Genomic DNA, 14678 nt, shown 5'->3' with positions numbered 1-14678 from the left:
AGTCCTCGGACCAGACTGGATCCCTGGTGTGAATCGCAGAGGCTCCTTAACTATGCCTACAGAGACCTATGATCCACAGAGAGCTGGCACACGTAGACGTCCTGTGGTCTGGAAGACAGGAGGGAGCCTGTCAGGTGTTGATATGTGCCCTTGTCATGGTTTTCATCAAGCCTCTTACCGGACTTGCAGTGGCGTGCTGGAGGCTTCTGAGTGGAGAGGAACTTGAGTATTTTGTAGGAAGGGAAGGAGAGAAATATTGATGGATGAAAAGTTAAAATGCAGCCTGAGATTGTGGTAAGAGTGCTAAAATACATCAGTCCTTTTAGTATAAGTAATGCTCATGCTATTAACCCCTTAAAAGCTCTAGTTTTCCTGAATATTCATTTGGCATAGGATACAACATTGTCCTTAAGACAGACAGATCTGTCTATATGTGGGTGAAAGAGACAGAGAGATATAATGGCTATAGCTTATTGCAGCAAGAGAAAGCCAAACAACCTGCATTGCCCAATACATTTAAGTAAATCTAACAGGAGGGTTGAGGAAGATAGCAAGATTAGCTTGACAAAGATTATTTATTGCTAAACAGACTCTTCAGTGTTTCCCTCAGCCCTGACACACACAGTGAACTGCTCCACCCAGGGCCTTTCCATTTGCTTCATGGCTCAGTTGATTTTGATGGGTTTATTGTGAAGCAAGATTTATGGAGCCCCAGGAGGGAATAAAATTAAAAACTTCCGTTCCCTATGTTCCCACAGAGGAGTCCCCCGTGTCCCCTCATGGTGCTGGTAAATGGGCTGGGTGAGGGATCCAACTTTAAGGCCCCAAGATCAAACCATGTCCTCTTTGCAGTCCCCCAATGGGAGACATGGGAGCGGCTCTGCAGATCCATCTCTCAAGTTCTGTTGTTTTGGACAAGGAAAGTGAGAGCACTTGACTTCCTAACATCATGAAATGAACTTTAAAATTGTTTTACAAAATAAAAATGTATAGATTTTTTTTTTCTTCTGTAGGGACTGTGACATTTTTAAGCTCTTCTGGGCTGTGTGGCAGTATTAGCTCTATGCTTCCAGAGTGCTGAATGGCTTGTGCAATAGTATGCTTTCATCAGCAGGAGTTATAAGAAAAATGCTGTAAATCCTGGGGTTCAGGGCAAAATCACAGACATTGGCAGCAGTTTCAGTGGCACAGCTCCTTGTTTCCCCTCTCATCTGCCCCGTAGCTAGATTTTTCTGCTGGAGGACAGAGGGTTTGCGTGAGGGTGGCGGTCGGGCCAGCAGAACACTGTCCCTGCGGGATTCTGCTGGCTGGGGTTCATCTTGAAACAGCGCTGACGTTTCTAGCCTGCCACGGCCCTGAAAGGGTTTTCATCTCATCTATCGGCAGCGGCTCTATTGTCAGAAACAAAGCAAATCCTGATCACTATTGAAGGAGCAGATACGCCCTGTGTTTCAACATCTGAAACCAGGCCCATCAATCTGAAACTATTCCCCACTCCCCGTGCCAACAGCTCCATTGATGACTATGCTCCAGAAAGAAAAGAAATTGCTTTTCCCTCACTGTAATGTCAGCCCACCATTTGGAGACTCCCCCGCATCTTCCTTTTCATGCTGGAGGTGGTGCACTCATCTCTGTGACCTGCAAGCATCTGCTTCCCTGGTTTTCCGCTTCATTGCGTCTCTGTTTAGACACTGCAATGCCCTGTCCCACATACTAATTACTGACTTTTTGCTTCTGAGGAGCTTGATTCATTCTGGCACATTTTCCCATGTGAAACTGGACCTAGAGCCTTGGAAAATATCTTAATGGACATCAGAGTAAGTCTGAGTTTAACCCCAAACTGGCTGCTGTATCTGAGCTAAAAGGCACCTCTTTCAGACCGTAACTGTGGCAGTATGAACCTTCCTCACGTGGAGTACTTTGCCTCACAAATATCCCCCTGAAATGAGGGCAGCCCTGCCAGAGCTGGGCGTTGCTCAGGGAGGGGAGGTGTTTGCACTGGCACCACCTTATCTCAGCTCTCCTGGCTGTGCTCCGAGTCGATGCTCTTGCTCGTGTGATTGCAGCAAGTGAACGCTCTGTAAGAAAATGCCTTTTTCTTGCTGTAAAGCTCTTGCCGCCTCCCACAGGAGCAGTTTCTGTACAGTGCTTGCTGCTGCCAGGTACTGAACGGCCCCTGGGAGGACGGACATCCTCAGCTCCCATCGGCTCTGGCAGCCGCTCTGGCGAGGTCAGACCTTTGCTGCACAGCGTGGGCTTAGGCTTGCAGTCTATCGAGGCTGCTGGTTTCCGCCAGAGGTTTTTATTTGTTCTCCTCCCTCCTTGACAGTGTGGAGGGATAAATGTTGTCACCTTGTGCACCTGCCTGCCCTGGAGAGCCCCGGTGTGAGGCAGTTTGGGGAATTTTGGGGTAGATGGGGTTTAGATCAGTTGCTGCTCAGCGGTTCCTGTGCTGCCGCTTGAGTTCATGATTTCAGGAGTGTCTTCCACCTCATTGCACTCGGAGTGCATTTTTGAAAAGGAGGCTCTTGTATTTGAAGGCTAAGCAGAGACTGCTTTCTTCTGCCCAGGGAAGCTGGCAAACCCAGCTTTTGCGGGAAGGAGAGCTGGTTATGGGGCAGAGGCACTGGGCTGAGGCTTGGGAGCCCAGATATGCAAGGCATGTCTTGTGTGCCCTTGTCTCACCACATCTCTCTCTACCTAAGTTTCCGTGTGATGAACAGAGACTAAACCCAGTTTCTAAGCATTTTTTGACCAGGAAATATCTCTTACTGTGTTTGATGACTGATCTTTGAGTAAAACGGTTCTGTCCTTAGGAGTCCTAAACGTTGCTAGTGTATAAATAAAAGTCATGAGTGGCAGCCCAGTGGTGCAGCAGGCAGGAGGGCTCCTCGTCACAGGGGCTGGCCTGGGCTGTCTCTTCTCCTCACAGTAATTCTACCTGGCAGTTCCGATTTATCTCAGAGACTGTTTCAAAGGTTTGGCAGGAAGGGAGGATTTCCCTCTTTTCAAAATGAATATATTAATTTCGTGTTTCTCAAGTGAGCACAGAGAAACAGTCCTTGCTCAGCTACTCTTGCAGCAGAGGCCTTTCATTTAGGTACTGAAGAAAAGTAGATACATTTGACCTCTATGTAATTTAAGACTCTTTTCTTAACCTACCTGCATCTCCTAAAATAAAAGTCCTGTGCATCCTGGCGGCTTCAAGCACGGACCCAAGGATGTGATGCAGTCCTCAAAACCTTGTCTTCCATAGTGTGCTCAGGTCTCAAGCTCCCTTCTAGATGCACCTGATGAATCGAGGCAGCCAGAATTAATCTTCACCATAGTCATCTCTCAGTGGCTTAACCTCTTCGCTGCTACACTTGAGTCACTTTGTAATTTCAGCATAATTTCACCATAATGTATTTGGTTCCCATTTTAGCCTTTGACATATTAGAGATTATGATTGATTTGTTTATACACTTAATGCAACTATTGGTACTGGCTGAATTTTTTTCCAGTTCCATAACACTTGACAAGTTACAGGAATGGAAAACCTGGAATGAAACTTGCCAGGACTTTCTCTTTCCCTTCCTTTTCTGCCAGGAGATCTGGCTGAACTTTTTTTGAATTCCAACCATCAAATGTATTTTGATAAAATTTAAGAAGCTTTCACAAGCTTTCCTGTGTCTTGAATAAAAATTGAATTTGTGACTTTCTACAAAATTATTTCCAGTATTTTTCTGGTAATATTTGTATTTAAAGTTCTAACTATGAGTAATTATGAAGAGCTGCTATTTTTACTGTATTCCTGTTTGGATCATTACGTTTTGCAAGCTTCGTTCTCACTCTGTTTCATTTCTACTCAATACATATGTATATATACCTTATGTCCTGTACCAAAGTATTGCATGAGTAGTCGGAGTGCCCTTGTGCTCTACCCCAGAATAGACTGTCTTTTGATGATTAAGGAAGCTTTCTGTGATGTATAAAATACCCATCTGTTTCATGGGGTTGCTCCAAATCATTCTTGTGAAATTTAAGGATACAAAAAGCGTGTCTCACCTCGACTGCATTGAAATTAGATTAAGAGTCACAGGATTAGCTCTTCTGCATTTTCAGTGTGTTTATTGGTTTTGGGCCTGTGGGGATTTAAGCATATAAATAAGATTTCTGCCTGTGTGTTGGTTACAGAGCGAGGCAGGGCACTGCTGGAGGCAGTTTGCCCAGTCGGGCAGAACTGACCATTACAGTCCCAGTGGGTTGCTGGAGGTGCGGGGAGGAGCTGCCTCCTGTGGGCTCTACTCTACTTCTGCCACCCCTCTCCTGCCCAGGGAGGTCCTCCCCAGCCTGCTTTCGGCTCTGTCCCCAAATCCCATAGTCTCTGTGCTGGAACTAGCTGGGAGCTGTTTGGCAGCGTGTTTACGAATCTTAAAGTCTCCTGTCCCTGTGGTGCAAGAGCTGACCTTGCGTCTCTGATTTCAGTCTTATTTCCAAGCTTTTTGTATGGTCTCTTGTTCCTGACCAGTTTTCTTGTATTGGCTCATCTTTCAGCTGCTCCACATATTTTCCTCCCCAATTCTTTCACATTCTCCAGCACTCCTCTGTTGTAACCTTTACTCTCCCACCTTTAAAGCCTTAGTTCTGTGTCCGGCTTTCTACTCTAATCTCCTTCCTGCATCCCAAAGTGTCATGTCTAGCTCCCTGCTTGATGGGCTTCAGTGTTCACTGAATGCGATCTGACATAAACTTGTCCGGTAAATATTGCGCTTCCATTCTTAAGAAAAAAATACCGGGAGATCAACAATTTCAATGAGAGTCTGCCTGTAGGTAACGAGGGGACCTTAAAAGTCTCAAGTGAATCAGGATTTTGTGCATTTGATGCTTTGCTTGGGAGATCATGGAAAAATGAATGTAAAATATATAAATTTTAAGTTTTTCATAACAAGTATAAATAGTGAAAGTAAAAAAAACCCCACTCATTTAATTGCAATGCTGGGCTTTCAGGCTTATTTAAAGCTGGAAAATACTGTTAATTCATCAAATAAAGAGATCAGAGTTTGACTCACCAGTCAATTTTTCACCTTTATTAAGAACACAGAGAAGTAAAATTCTGTGTGGTCTCTGTTGTCCTTGACTTAACTGAGAGTTGCACATGCTCCCTATCACCCAGGACCCTAAGTCTGAAGATATTGTGTAAGGTTTTCCCAGTTACTAAAAACATGTGGACTTTCTCTTTCTAGGACCTCCATCTGCTCCCCAGAACCTGATTTCCAATGTCAATGAGACATCGGTGAACTTGGAGTGGAGCCCCCCGCAGAACAAAGGTGGTCGGGAAGACGTCTCCTACAGTGTGGTGTGCAAGAGGTGCGGTGCCAGCGACCTCAGCCGCTGCCGGTCCTGCGGCAGCGGTGTGCACTTCAGCCCCCAGCAGAATGGCTTGAAAACCACCAAAGTCTCCATTACTGACCTCCTGGCACACACTAACTACACCTTTGAAGTCTGGGCGGTGAATGGAGTGTCCAAGCAAAATCCCAGCCAGGACCAAGCAGTGTCAGTCACTGTGACAACTAACCAAGCAGGTAGGAACCTAAACACAAATTCTCTTCCTCTCTCTTCTGTCTGATTTTTAGGAAAGCTGTGATTTCCATTACATTTAGCATTAGCAAATGAATTCAAGGAGCCCTGAGATGTGGAACTGGGTCAAACCCTTATTTTCTGGTTATTTATATGGATAGCTTAAATTCTTAAGAGCTAGAAAAACAGAGGAGGGTTTGACTCCTGCAGCCGGGAGCAGAGCTCTGCTGCAGCATGCTGCGGGGACGCTGGGAGGCATTCTGCAGAAGCAGAACAGCACAGCTGCCCTGGGCGATGCGAGGGGAAGGAGCCAGGACCACCAGGGCCTCGGCCCTCCGTGGGGGAGACCCTGCCCATGGACACGAATATGCCCTTGGTGTTCACCAAGGGCAAAACATGCACTCTGTGCTTCTGCCCCCTTCCAAAATGGGCTGCATGAGATTCAAAATGAGGAATGAGTTGGTGCTCACTTGCCTGCCTGCTACTTCTCCTCTCCTGCAAAGTTAATTAGATTCTGTCCCATTGTTAAATAAATACCTCCTTAACCTGCTGCTAACAATGTTTCAATTGATCAGAGCTGACATTACTTTAGAAATCCTATATGAGCTTTCATCTTCATGCTGGCTGATTTTTTGCGTTTCACTCATCTAGGAGAGCGAAATGCTATTTCTGTTTATACCTGATTATTTCAGATACTCCAGGCAGTTCTACTTTTTTTTAGTCCCCTGTGCTCGACCTAGTAAAGGCTGCTGCCACAGATTGAAGTTTAGTTTTGGTGATCATATGTATGATTTTTTTCTTTACTTACATGAAAACATTTCTTGTTTGCAGCTAGCTAGGGTTGCGAGCACATGGTTGCAGTTGAATTTTTAATTTAATGCACAAAATTATATACATTTGAATATGATATTCTTCTATATGCAAATTAGATATCCAGACTGTCAGACTGGCTATAGGACCGTCAAACCTGTTATCTAATTGCACACAGCGCTGATTGCCTTCAAGTCCCACAGACACTGCAGGCATTCAGCACCTTAGAGTGTAGCTTATGGGTTTATCATTTATTGTTAGATTTATGGTATATGAGACAATATTAATATTGTGTGTTTTGATAGTACTGGACTATATATATATAATTCTGTTTCCTAGTGGATGCGCATGAAAAACAGGTACACATAGTCTAAATCTACAAATTTTAGCAGTAGTCCAGAACACTTCAATATTAACAGTGAGAGATACGTTCAATTTTGCAGTGACAGTTACAAGCAAAATTGTCAGGTCCACACTGAAGCTTCTTTGAAAACCCGGTCCAGTGTTATTTGTTCTTTACGCATACAGTTGACAGCATCCCTTGTAAATTATGATTAAAAAATTCAAACTATTGCTTTGCCTAGTGAAAAGACGACTAATAGAAAACAGGGGCTATTACAGAATCGCGGGAGAATGCTGTCATACGCTATACGAAAAGAGAAGGTTGAGAACAGCAGCAGGGACAGTGTTTTTGTGCTATGAATGCCTAGCAAAGAGAGTATTTCTGACTTATTTTGGCATGTGTAAGGATTAGTAGATGCATATATGCATGAACAAGTGACTGGGATCCATCTACCGTGTGAAAATTCTACCATCTTATGCTTTAATATGCAAACCAAAATCTGATTGAATATGCAAATAAAAATTGATTTTGTTTATTATCCATGAGTAGCAGTTCTTCACATCAGGAAATTTGTATTTGTGCCAACATTTCCAATTTTGAAACATGCCCAGTCTATCAAATGCTTCAGAGGGCTGGAGAAAACTGTACTGGTACAAATGAAAATTAACTCCAAGGTGCTGGCGTTCTTCATACGACTTTGTGTATTCTACTGCATAGAAGATCTAAACAGAAATGTGTAGCCTAAACCTACAGATCTCAACTGAGATAAATAGTCCTTACATATGCAAATAATGCCATTGATTTCAGTGAAACTGCTTGCTTGAGTAAAGGTTTATAAAGTTGGACCCTTGGGTTTTACAAGTACTGATCTGTTTAATCATTGTAAATGTGTGTCTGGGGTGCATTAAAATTCTTGTGCCACTCATTTTCTTTCACTATATTCCATAATAAAGAAATCATGTCATGATAGAGCACTGCCACAGACTTGGTTTTGACCTTGCATCTTTCTTACACTAATGTAAAGCTACCTTGGTTTCTTTGCAGCAATTCCTAAATTCAGATTAGAGCCAAGCTCCTCCTTTAATAACACTCTTTCCCTGTTTTGCTAATAAAAATGAAACTACCAACACTGAAATCTGTAAATGACTTTACTGTTTTTGCTATCTATGATGGTGCTTTCTAACATTTGATAGAAAAAAAAATGTTGTTAATGTGGTTCTTTAGTGCTTTAGATACGAGCAAAACTTTTGGATTGTATTCTGGGGAATTTGCTGGAATTGTTTGTAAGAGGTGCATCTTTTAGGTAATTCAGTAGGGATGATAAGTATGTAAGGGACCAGGAAATCATTCCTCTTAACAGCAGTCTCAAATTGACCTTCCAAATATGTAACCATATAATCTGAAGAAAATATAGAGAAATTTTAGAATGCAGTTTTTGATGTTAGAACCAGAAATCTGAATATTTGTATGTTTGTTTGCATTGGTGCCAGCCCCTATAGAAGGTATGCATTTGGAGATGGACAGAAAGCAATGAGAAATCAGTTACTGGTATATTCAGCACAAAATTGAAGAAATGTGTTGCAGTGACATAAAAGGTGCAGTTGAAAGGCACAGGTGGTTTTTTTGTTTGCTTTTGCCATTTTACTCCTGAAGATAATGAAATGAGGCAGTTTACTTTCCCCCTTTGTTTAGAAACTCTTCAGTTTCCAATACTGTAGAAAAATGTTTAAATGAAAATAAGCTTTTGCCATTCAAAGTAGAATCAAAAAGCATTTGAAAAAGTATTTTTCTTGCTTCCTTTGAAAAGGTCCTGATTTTTATAGCTTGCTTTTGTTTTTTCAAAAAGAGAAGCTAAATTTCAGGCTTTGAACCAAGTAAAAATTTCTGTCTCCTAGCGAAATACTTCAATGTTGTGATGTTTTAAGAATTTTGAATGGTGAATTCAGCCTGCTGTTCTACATGTTCAGTATAATATTTTTTTCTGAGTTTTTTTGAGATGGGAACTGTCACTATTTTCCCACAAAAGATTAAAAAGAAATTAAAAAAGCAAAGGGTGGAACACTGAGCTGTTGAAACCTGGAGCCAGCGCCCTTAGCACAATTAGTACTGGGAAATGCTGATATTAAGGGTCTCCACCAGCAGTGGTGACTTTTGTGGCTTTGTCCACCCTCTAAAAATGTGAAATGACTTGTGCATGAGATGCAAACCAGCAATTCTCATGTGATGCTGCTAGGAGAAGCTAATTTCAGTGAGAAAGTCTACCAGGCAGTTGACTGAATAGCTCAAAAATCTCCGGGCTCTTTTTTTTTTTTCTGCTAAGGATAATGCTGTGAAGCTGTTCAAAATTAAAAGTAAATCTCTCAATAAAGAGACCTTGTTCTCAGCAAGCAGGAAGCTTTTGGTTTTTTTGAAGAGGTGCTGAACAGTTTATATTTTTATTAAAGACTACAGCCGAGCTGTTTAGGTCTCCAACCTGACAGCCAGGTTCACTGCCAAGTTTGTCTGTGTGCACGTCCGAGGGGGCAGCACTGCAAGGACAAGGTTTTGCATAGATGCTAAAGGTGTTCGTAAGGCAGTGAGGGGGGAGAGCCTACGCAAACTCTAAATGAGATTTAAATTCCAAACTCATTCTACTGCGTGCTTTGCTCCCTTCTTTTTGTTTGCATTTTATGAGGGATGGGTGTCCTTCTTGCTCCTTTGCTTGTTGGAGTTCAAATGGTGATATTTCTGAATAAACAGACTGCCTGGTGATTTGTTACCTTGTTAGGTTACCTTGGGCTCAGTGTTTCCTTAAGTGGACCAGCGCAGCTAGATGGAGGCAGAATGTGCCAATTAGGATGAAAATACAGTATAAATAAATAAACTTACTCTTTCTCCCATTGCATCAGACTGGATGTTTTCAAGCTGCCTGTGCTCAGCTCAGGATCAAGAACTGATCTTTCTTATGAATGTGTCAGGCTCTCTGTCCCATTTTTTCCGCTTTCTGTTCTCGCTCCTCTCCCCGGCTCCTTTGTCTCTGCAATCCCCCACACCTTGCCTGTCTAGCTGTCTGTTTGCCTGTCTCAAAGCTGCTTCATCTCAGAGGCAGAGCGGTGTGGCTGGCTGTGCTGCAGTGCTTCCCCCCCTCTTTTGTATGCTCCCCGGTCCCTCACCGTCACTCAGAGCCCTGTGGTTGTTCAGTATCCACTCCCAGGCAGAAACTAAAATAGGTTGTGGTGCCACCAGGACTTGAACAGCACTGAGAAGACCCACGTGAATTGAGTATTCTTCTGGGACCGGCTGCAGTTGTGATGAACCCCAAATGTTGACATTCAGTGCAAGGAAGGAAAATTTCAACTGTTACTCAGTTTTATTTAGCCTTTGGGTTTCTTTGTTGTTTATGTTCTTAATTCCATTACTAAAATAAAAAAAAAAATCTGAAAGATCCTGATCCTTTGAGGTTGATTGTCTTTTAAGTTAGAAATGGCAGGGGGGGAAAGAAGTGGGAGTTATTTGCTTCCAGATGACTCACAAGTTCTACTGGACTTTTTCGTAGGGAATATATATTTCCATTTTGCATTTCGGTGGGTCTTCAATGAAAGCCCACATTTCCTTTCAAACGCTGATTAGCATTCCTCACATGTTGTACAGAACAGCACAGAAAATGCATATAAGGTCTTACATTCTGCCAGTGTGGTTTAGCGTGTGCAGAGCTAAATTTGCAGTCAGTAAAAATTCATGGACATACATTGCCCCTGGTCAATGTGCACTTCTCATATCGACAAAGTAATAGTTGCTCAGGCAGATCAAAAGCAACACATGCCAAGGCCAGGAAACCTAAGGTTTTCAGTATTTTCTTTTTAATGTGCTGCTTTCCTGGATATTTATAGCTTATCTGTAAAGAATTGCTCTGTAGTGAAACATCAAAAGACATTGTTAAGTAGATTTCAGTCGCAGAGCTTTCTTTAGGTGACTGCATGAATACCCTTAAACTACTACTGGAAAATAAAATTAACAGATACTCTGAAGATCGATTGATCTATATGATTCACTAAACTCCATGTTCTTTGAGTATAGTCCTGGTTCCAGTATAAATAACAGTAAATCATTTCTGTTTGCTGAGAGTGAACATAACATTTTTTGATTTTGTATGTGGTGATACTTATGTGCGTATTGAGAATCTTATCGATGGGGAAGGTGGTAAAAGAAGTTAATTTTGCTTTCAAGAATAGCAAGGTCTGTAGTTGTTCAGACTGCTATAGTTTTATGCTCAGTTCTTGCAAAAATTTTCCTTTTTTTTAATGCAGTCCTGGTGATGAGCTGTTTATTATTGTGTTGAAATGTGATTTTGAAGGGCTGTATAACCCCAAGGAAGACGTCACCTCTAAATAGCCGGGAAGGAGCTCTGTGAACTTGAAGACAGGATTCATCATATGGTTGTGTCACAGATTCACAGACCTTCTAAAATAGTGTAAGCTGGCAAAATAAGTCATTTTCTGTTCTGACGTCACCCTTCCCTAGGGCCTGCTGAGGATATCGGGAGGTTCATGCAGGTCAGCTCCCCTTTCACGGCTGGTGGGTTTTCCAGTCCAGCTCCCCATCTGGCTCCCTTGGGTGGTGTGAGAATGGGATGGTGCTGGTGAGGTTTAGGGCGTTGTGGAGGGCAGGATTAAGGTGCTGGGAGAGGCTGTTACTGGGTAAGTGTTTTGGACCAGTTGGAAAGCGTTGAGGTTTGCAGCAAGTTGGATGGCCCAGCGTGGAAGCTGTGAAGGTGGGTGAGTTCGTGTCTCTGCCCAAGCAGAGGAGCAAGTGGCACTCCAGGTGCTGCGCACAGCGGTATCTGGCTGTAGCCTTCCCAGACATCCAGGAGTCAATTCAATTTTTTATTTTTATTTTTTTCAAAGTACTTGCTACCAGCATGGTCCCACCCTTTCCAGTTACTTGTTCTCTGCAGGATACAAATAGCCTGTTCCAGGAGCCCTTTTACAGTCACACAAACCCAGGAGGAAACTTCTGCATGTAGCTGGGTGTGTATAAGCAGTCACAGCACCCTGGACACCCAGTTCCCCACAAGCCTGATTTAAAATAATCTCTTGGCAAACATCTGGATACATGCCAGATGTCCAGAGCATGGGATGTGTGTGTGATACTTCTAGCTGCTGCATTCTTTTTTCTGCAAAATGTCAGGGTAATGGAAAAGGGGAATTGCAAAGGGGTGGTTTTCTTTTGCCTTAAAGGTGTTTGTACTAAGGATGATGGATCAGCAGTCTCCTTGTTCCTCAAATGGAGCTGTGTCAAGCATGAATTCAATAGGGAAAGAGTTTCAAAACTAGTAAGCAGGGACTTGAAAAAGGGGTGATCCGTGAGCGTGTCACTCTGAGTGATTTGTTGCAGCATCTTGCAGAATTCCAGGCTGATTGTATGCAACTTCCTCATTTTGAATCTAAACCAGCGCGGTTTTTAAGGTTTCACATTTACCTGCTAGACAGAAGCAGCAATCCCCCACTGTACACATATTTTCAAGCAGAAGGGTTGGGAGAAGTTGTCAGCTGTTGTAGGGTTTCACCTGCCATAATCAGTGAGGTGACCTGCCAGGTTGTGCAGGACAATGACCTGCCTTGTTCTTCCCTGGCTTTATTTCTCTGAGGGAATTGTGTTTTGGCTTTTGCTGTCTGCAGATTTACATCGAAGGGAGTTACTGTGAGGATTTGTGAAGCAAACCAAATTATGTATTTTGGGAAACCACAGACCTTTCAAATATAAACGTGGTGGGAGATCCAGAAAGAAGATAAATGATCCCAGCGCAAGAAATCTGGGAATTGCATGGAAGCAAACAGTTAGGAATACTTTTGCATGGGCAAATTTCAGTGTTGAGCATGAGCCTTCTCAGAGCCTCAGAGATGTCGTGTATTGACCACTTCAGATTTCTTCTACTGCGCGTTTAGTTACGTGTGTAAGATAATGTGTCTGAGTAAAGAGCTTCTCCAAGCTGGCAGATATAAGTGGGAGCTTCTTATTAACAATTCTGTGTTCTTGCACAGGCTTTAACCGCTGCTCTGTAATAAATGCGTAGTTATAAGTATACGTGCTCCTGTCTTAAAAACAAAACCGGGAAAACTATTGTTGGGAGGGATTAAATTATTTTAAGGTAACTACAGCTTTCCACAAAGAAATAATTAAAATAACAACTGACTGCTTGCTGGCAAAGCCATCTGCACCACCCATTTCCATGAATTTGTATTCAAGGTGGGGGATGCAAGTCTTGGTTGGAAGGAAAAAAAAAAAAGTGTTCACTAAAGATCCTTAGTAAATAACCAGCTTCAGGGTTCAGCGAACAGCTTAGACAAGTTGCATGTCAGATAGAGCCAAGAAGTAATTGCAGCATTTAAATAAAAGTTTGGTCACATTTTTAAAAAGATCTCATGGTTTGCTATGGAAAATGGAGGTTAGTTACATATCCTCCTGGGGAAAAAGGCATTTAATTTCAGGACTGGGTAACATTGACCATATTTAAATTATATAAATTTACTTTTAGGAGGCATCAAATCGCATCACATTCTGGTGTCAGTGCTGTTGGTACAGATGAATAGTTACCAAACTGACAGAGATGAAGATACGGTCCTGTAGCTTTTATTTGCTCTGGACTATTTAACTGCACGTTTCCTTTTGCTGGCAGTGTGCTGACATTTCACGTCCGTGAAGCTTACTGCCCAGCCTGAGCACTTCCCTTAAACAGTTGGCAAGGAAATATTTTTATGTGGAAGGAGAATTTGCCCAAGAATGTTTGTGGCTACCAAATGTTTAGATGGGCTTCTAAATTTTCTAGTTGTTTTTGCAGCTGACTAAATTAATTGGAAAGCAGCCAGAGAGACAGTGGAGTCCGGTCTGTAGTTGAGCAACAATAAAAGGCTTTGGAGAACTTTATCAAAGCTTCCATTAACCCCCTGCTGATGTCCTCAAACAGGATTTTTTTTGAGAGAGTGGAAACACAAAAGCTGGGCTGCACAACTGCCCCTGTGTGTCCATTCAAAGGTTTTAAATCCGCACAGTTACTAATTAAAATGCCATGCAGAGTAGCACAAATAAACATCGCTAGTCCCTGAAGCCCAAAGTTTCTGCACTGGCTCATAGTTTGGAGGGCAGGGTGCTGAACTGACCTTGTAAGGGTGGGTAAAGTAGCCCCTTTGGTTCAGATACTCTGTCCTTGTATGAGGAGTTGCAAAACGTGTGTCGAGTCCACCCATATGCATGAAATCATACTCCCAGAATGCTATCTCAAGGCAGCCTGTCATTTATTTATTTTTTGCATAGCATTGTGTTAAGCCATGAGGACCAAATAGAGCTGTGGCATGCTTGCTGGATCTCTGTAATCATGTTTGCCAGATTTTGGTGGACATCAAAATGCTGAGCACACGAGTGAATGCTGCTCCTTTCATTGAGAAATGTCACTTCAGATTTAGCCCCACATGTGAACTGGTGTGCAGGGAGCTCTTTATTATTACGGCTGGGCTCCAGTGGGCTTCCCCTCCGAAACAAAGCAGGCAAATGCATAGCCTTTCTCTGCACCTACTTGAAGGATTTCATGGCGTCTCCTTAGATTAAGGTAATCTGCCTTCATTACTAAATTCAAGAACCAGAGTCCCAGAACTCTTAGTAGTACACTCCAAGAACGGATCTGGGGTCTCCTGAAGTTGTGATTTGTAAACTGATAATAACAAAAGTTGGCTGTGGTTTTGGATTTATTTTTTTAAATACAGTCTAGAGAGATGTAGGAAGTTCAAGCATTTGTGTTTTATTCCTCTAGTCATTTGTATTTCAAAACATTCCTTATGGAGAAGTCCTACTGTTAATTAAAAAGGAAATGATAACTTTTGTCTCAGCCTTCTGAACTGTTCCTGCAGAATTTATTATTTTATCCCTGCTATTGAATTCTATCACCTAGTCTTAAAATGATGATTGACTGATTCTGATTTTTTATTAAATACTT

At 42.4% G+C, this 14678-nt stretch overlaps 1 protein-coding gene across 1 annotated transcript in view; it reads left to right on the top strand.

The window, feature by feature from the left end:
• The window catches only part of EPHA4 (EPH receptor A4), a 108623-nt gene that overhangs the window by 54214 nt on the left and 39731 nt on the right, over nucleotides 1–14678 (top strand). The window contains exon 5 of the mRNA XM_069792092.1: nucleotides 5226–5564. Within this exon, the coding sequence (XP_069648193.1) occupies nucleotides 5226–5564 (339 nt within the window). The remainder of the gene's footprint in view (nucleotides 1–5225; nucleotides 5565–14678) is intronic.

The sequence above is a fragment of the Haliaeetus albicilla genome, chromosome 9 (assembly GCF_947461875.1).
Source record: "Haliaeetus albicilla chromosome 9, bHalAlb1.1, whole genome shotgun sequence".
Lineage (NCBI taxonomy): Eukaryota > Metazoa > Chordata > Aves > Accipitriformes > Accipitridae > Haliaeetus > Haliaeetus albicilla.
The sequence above is the reverse complement of the archived record's forward strand: the minus strand, read 5'-3'. Positions and strand labels throughout refer to the sequence as shown.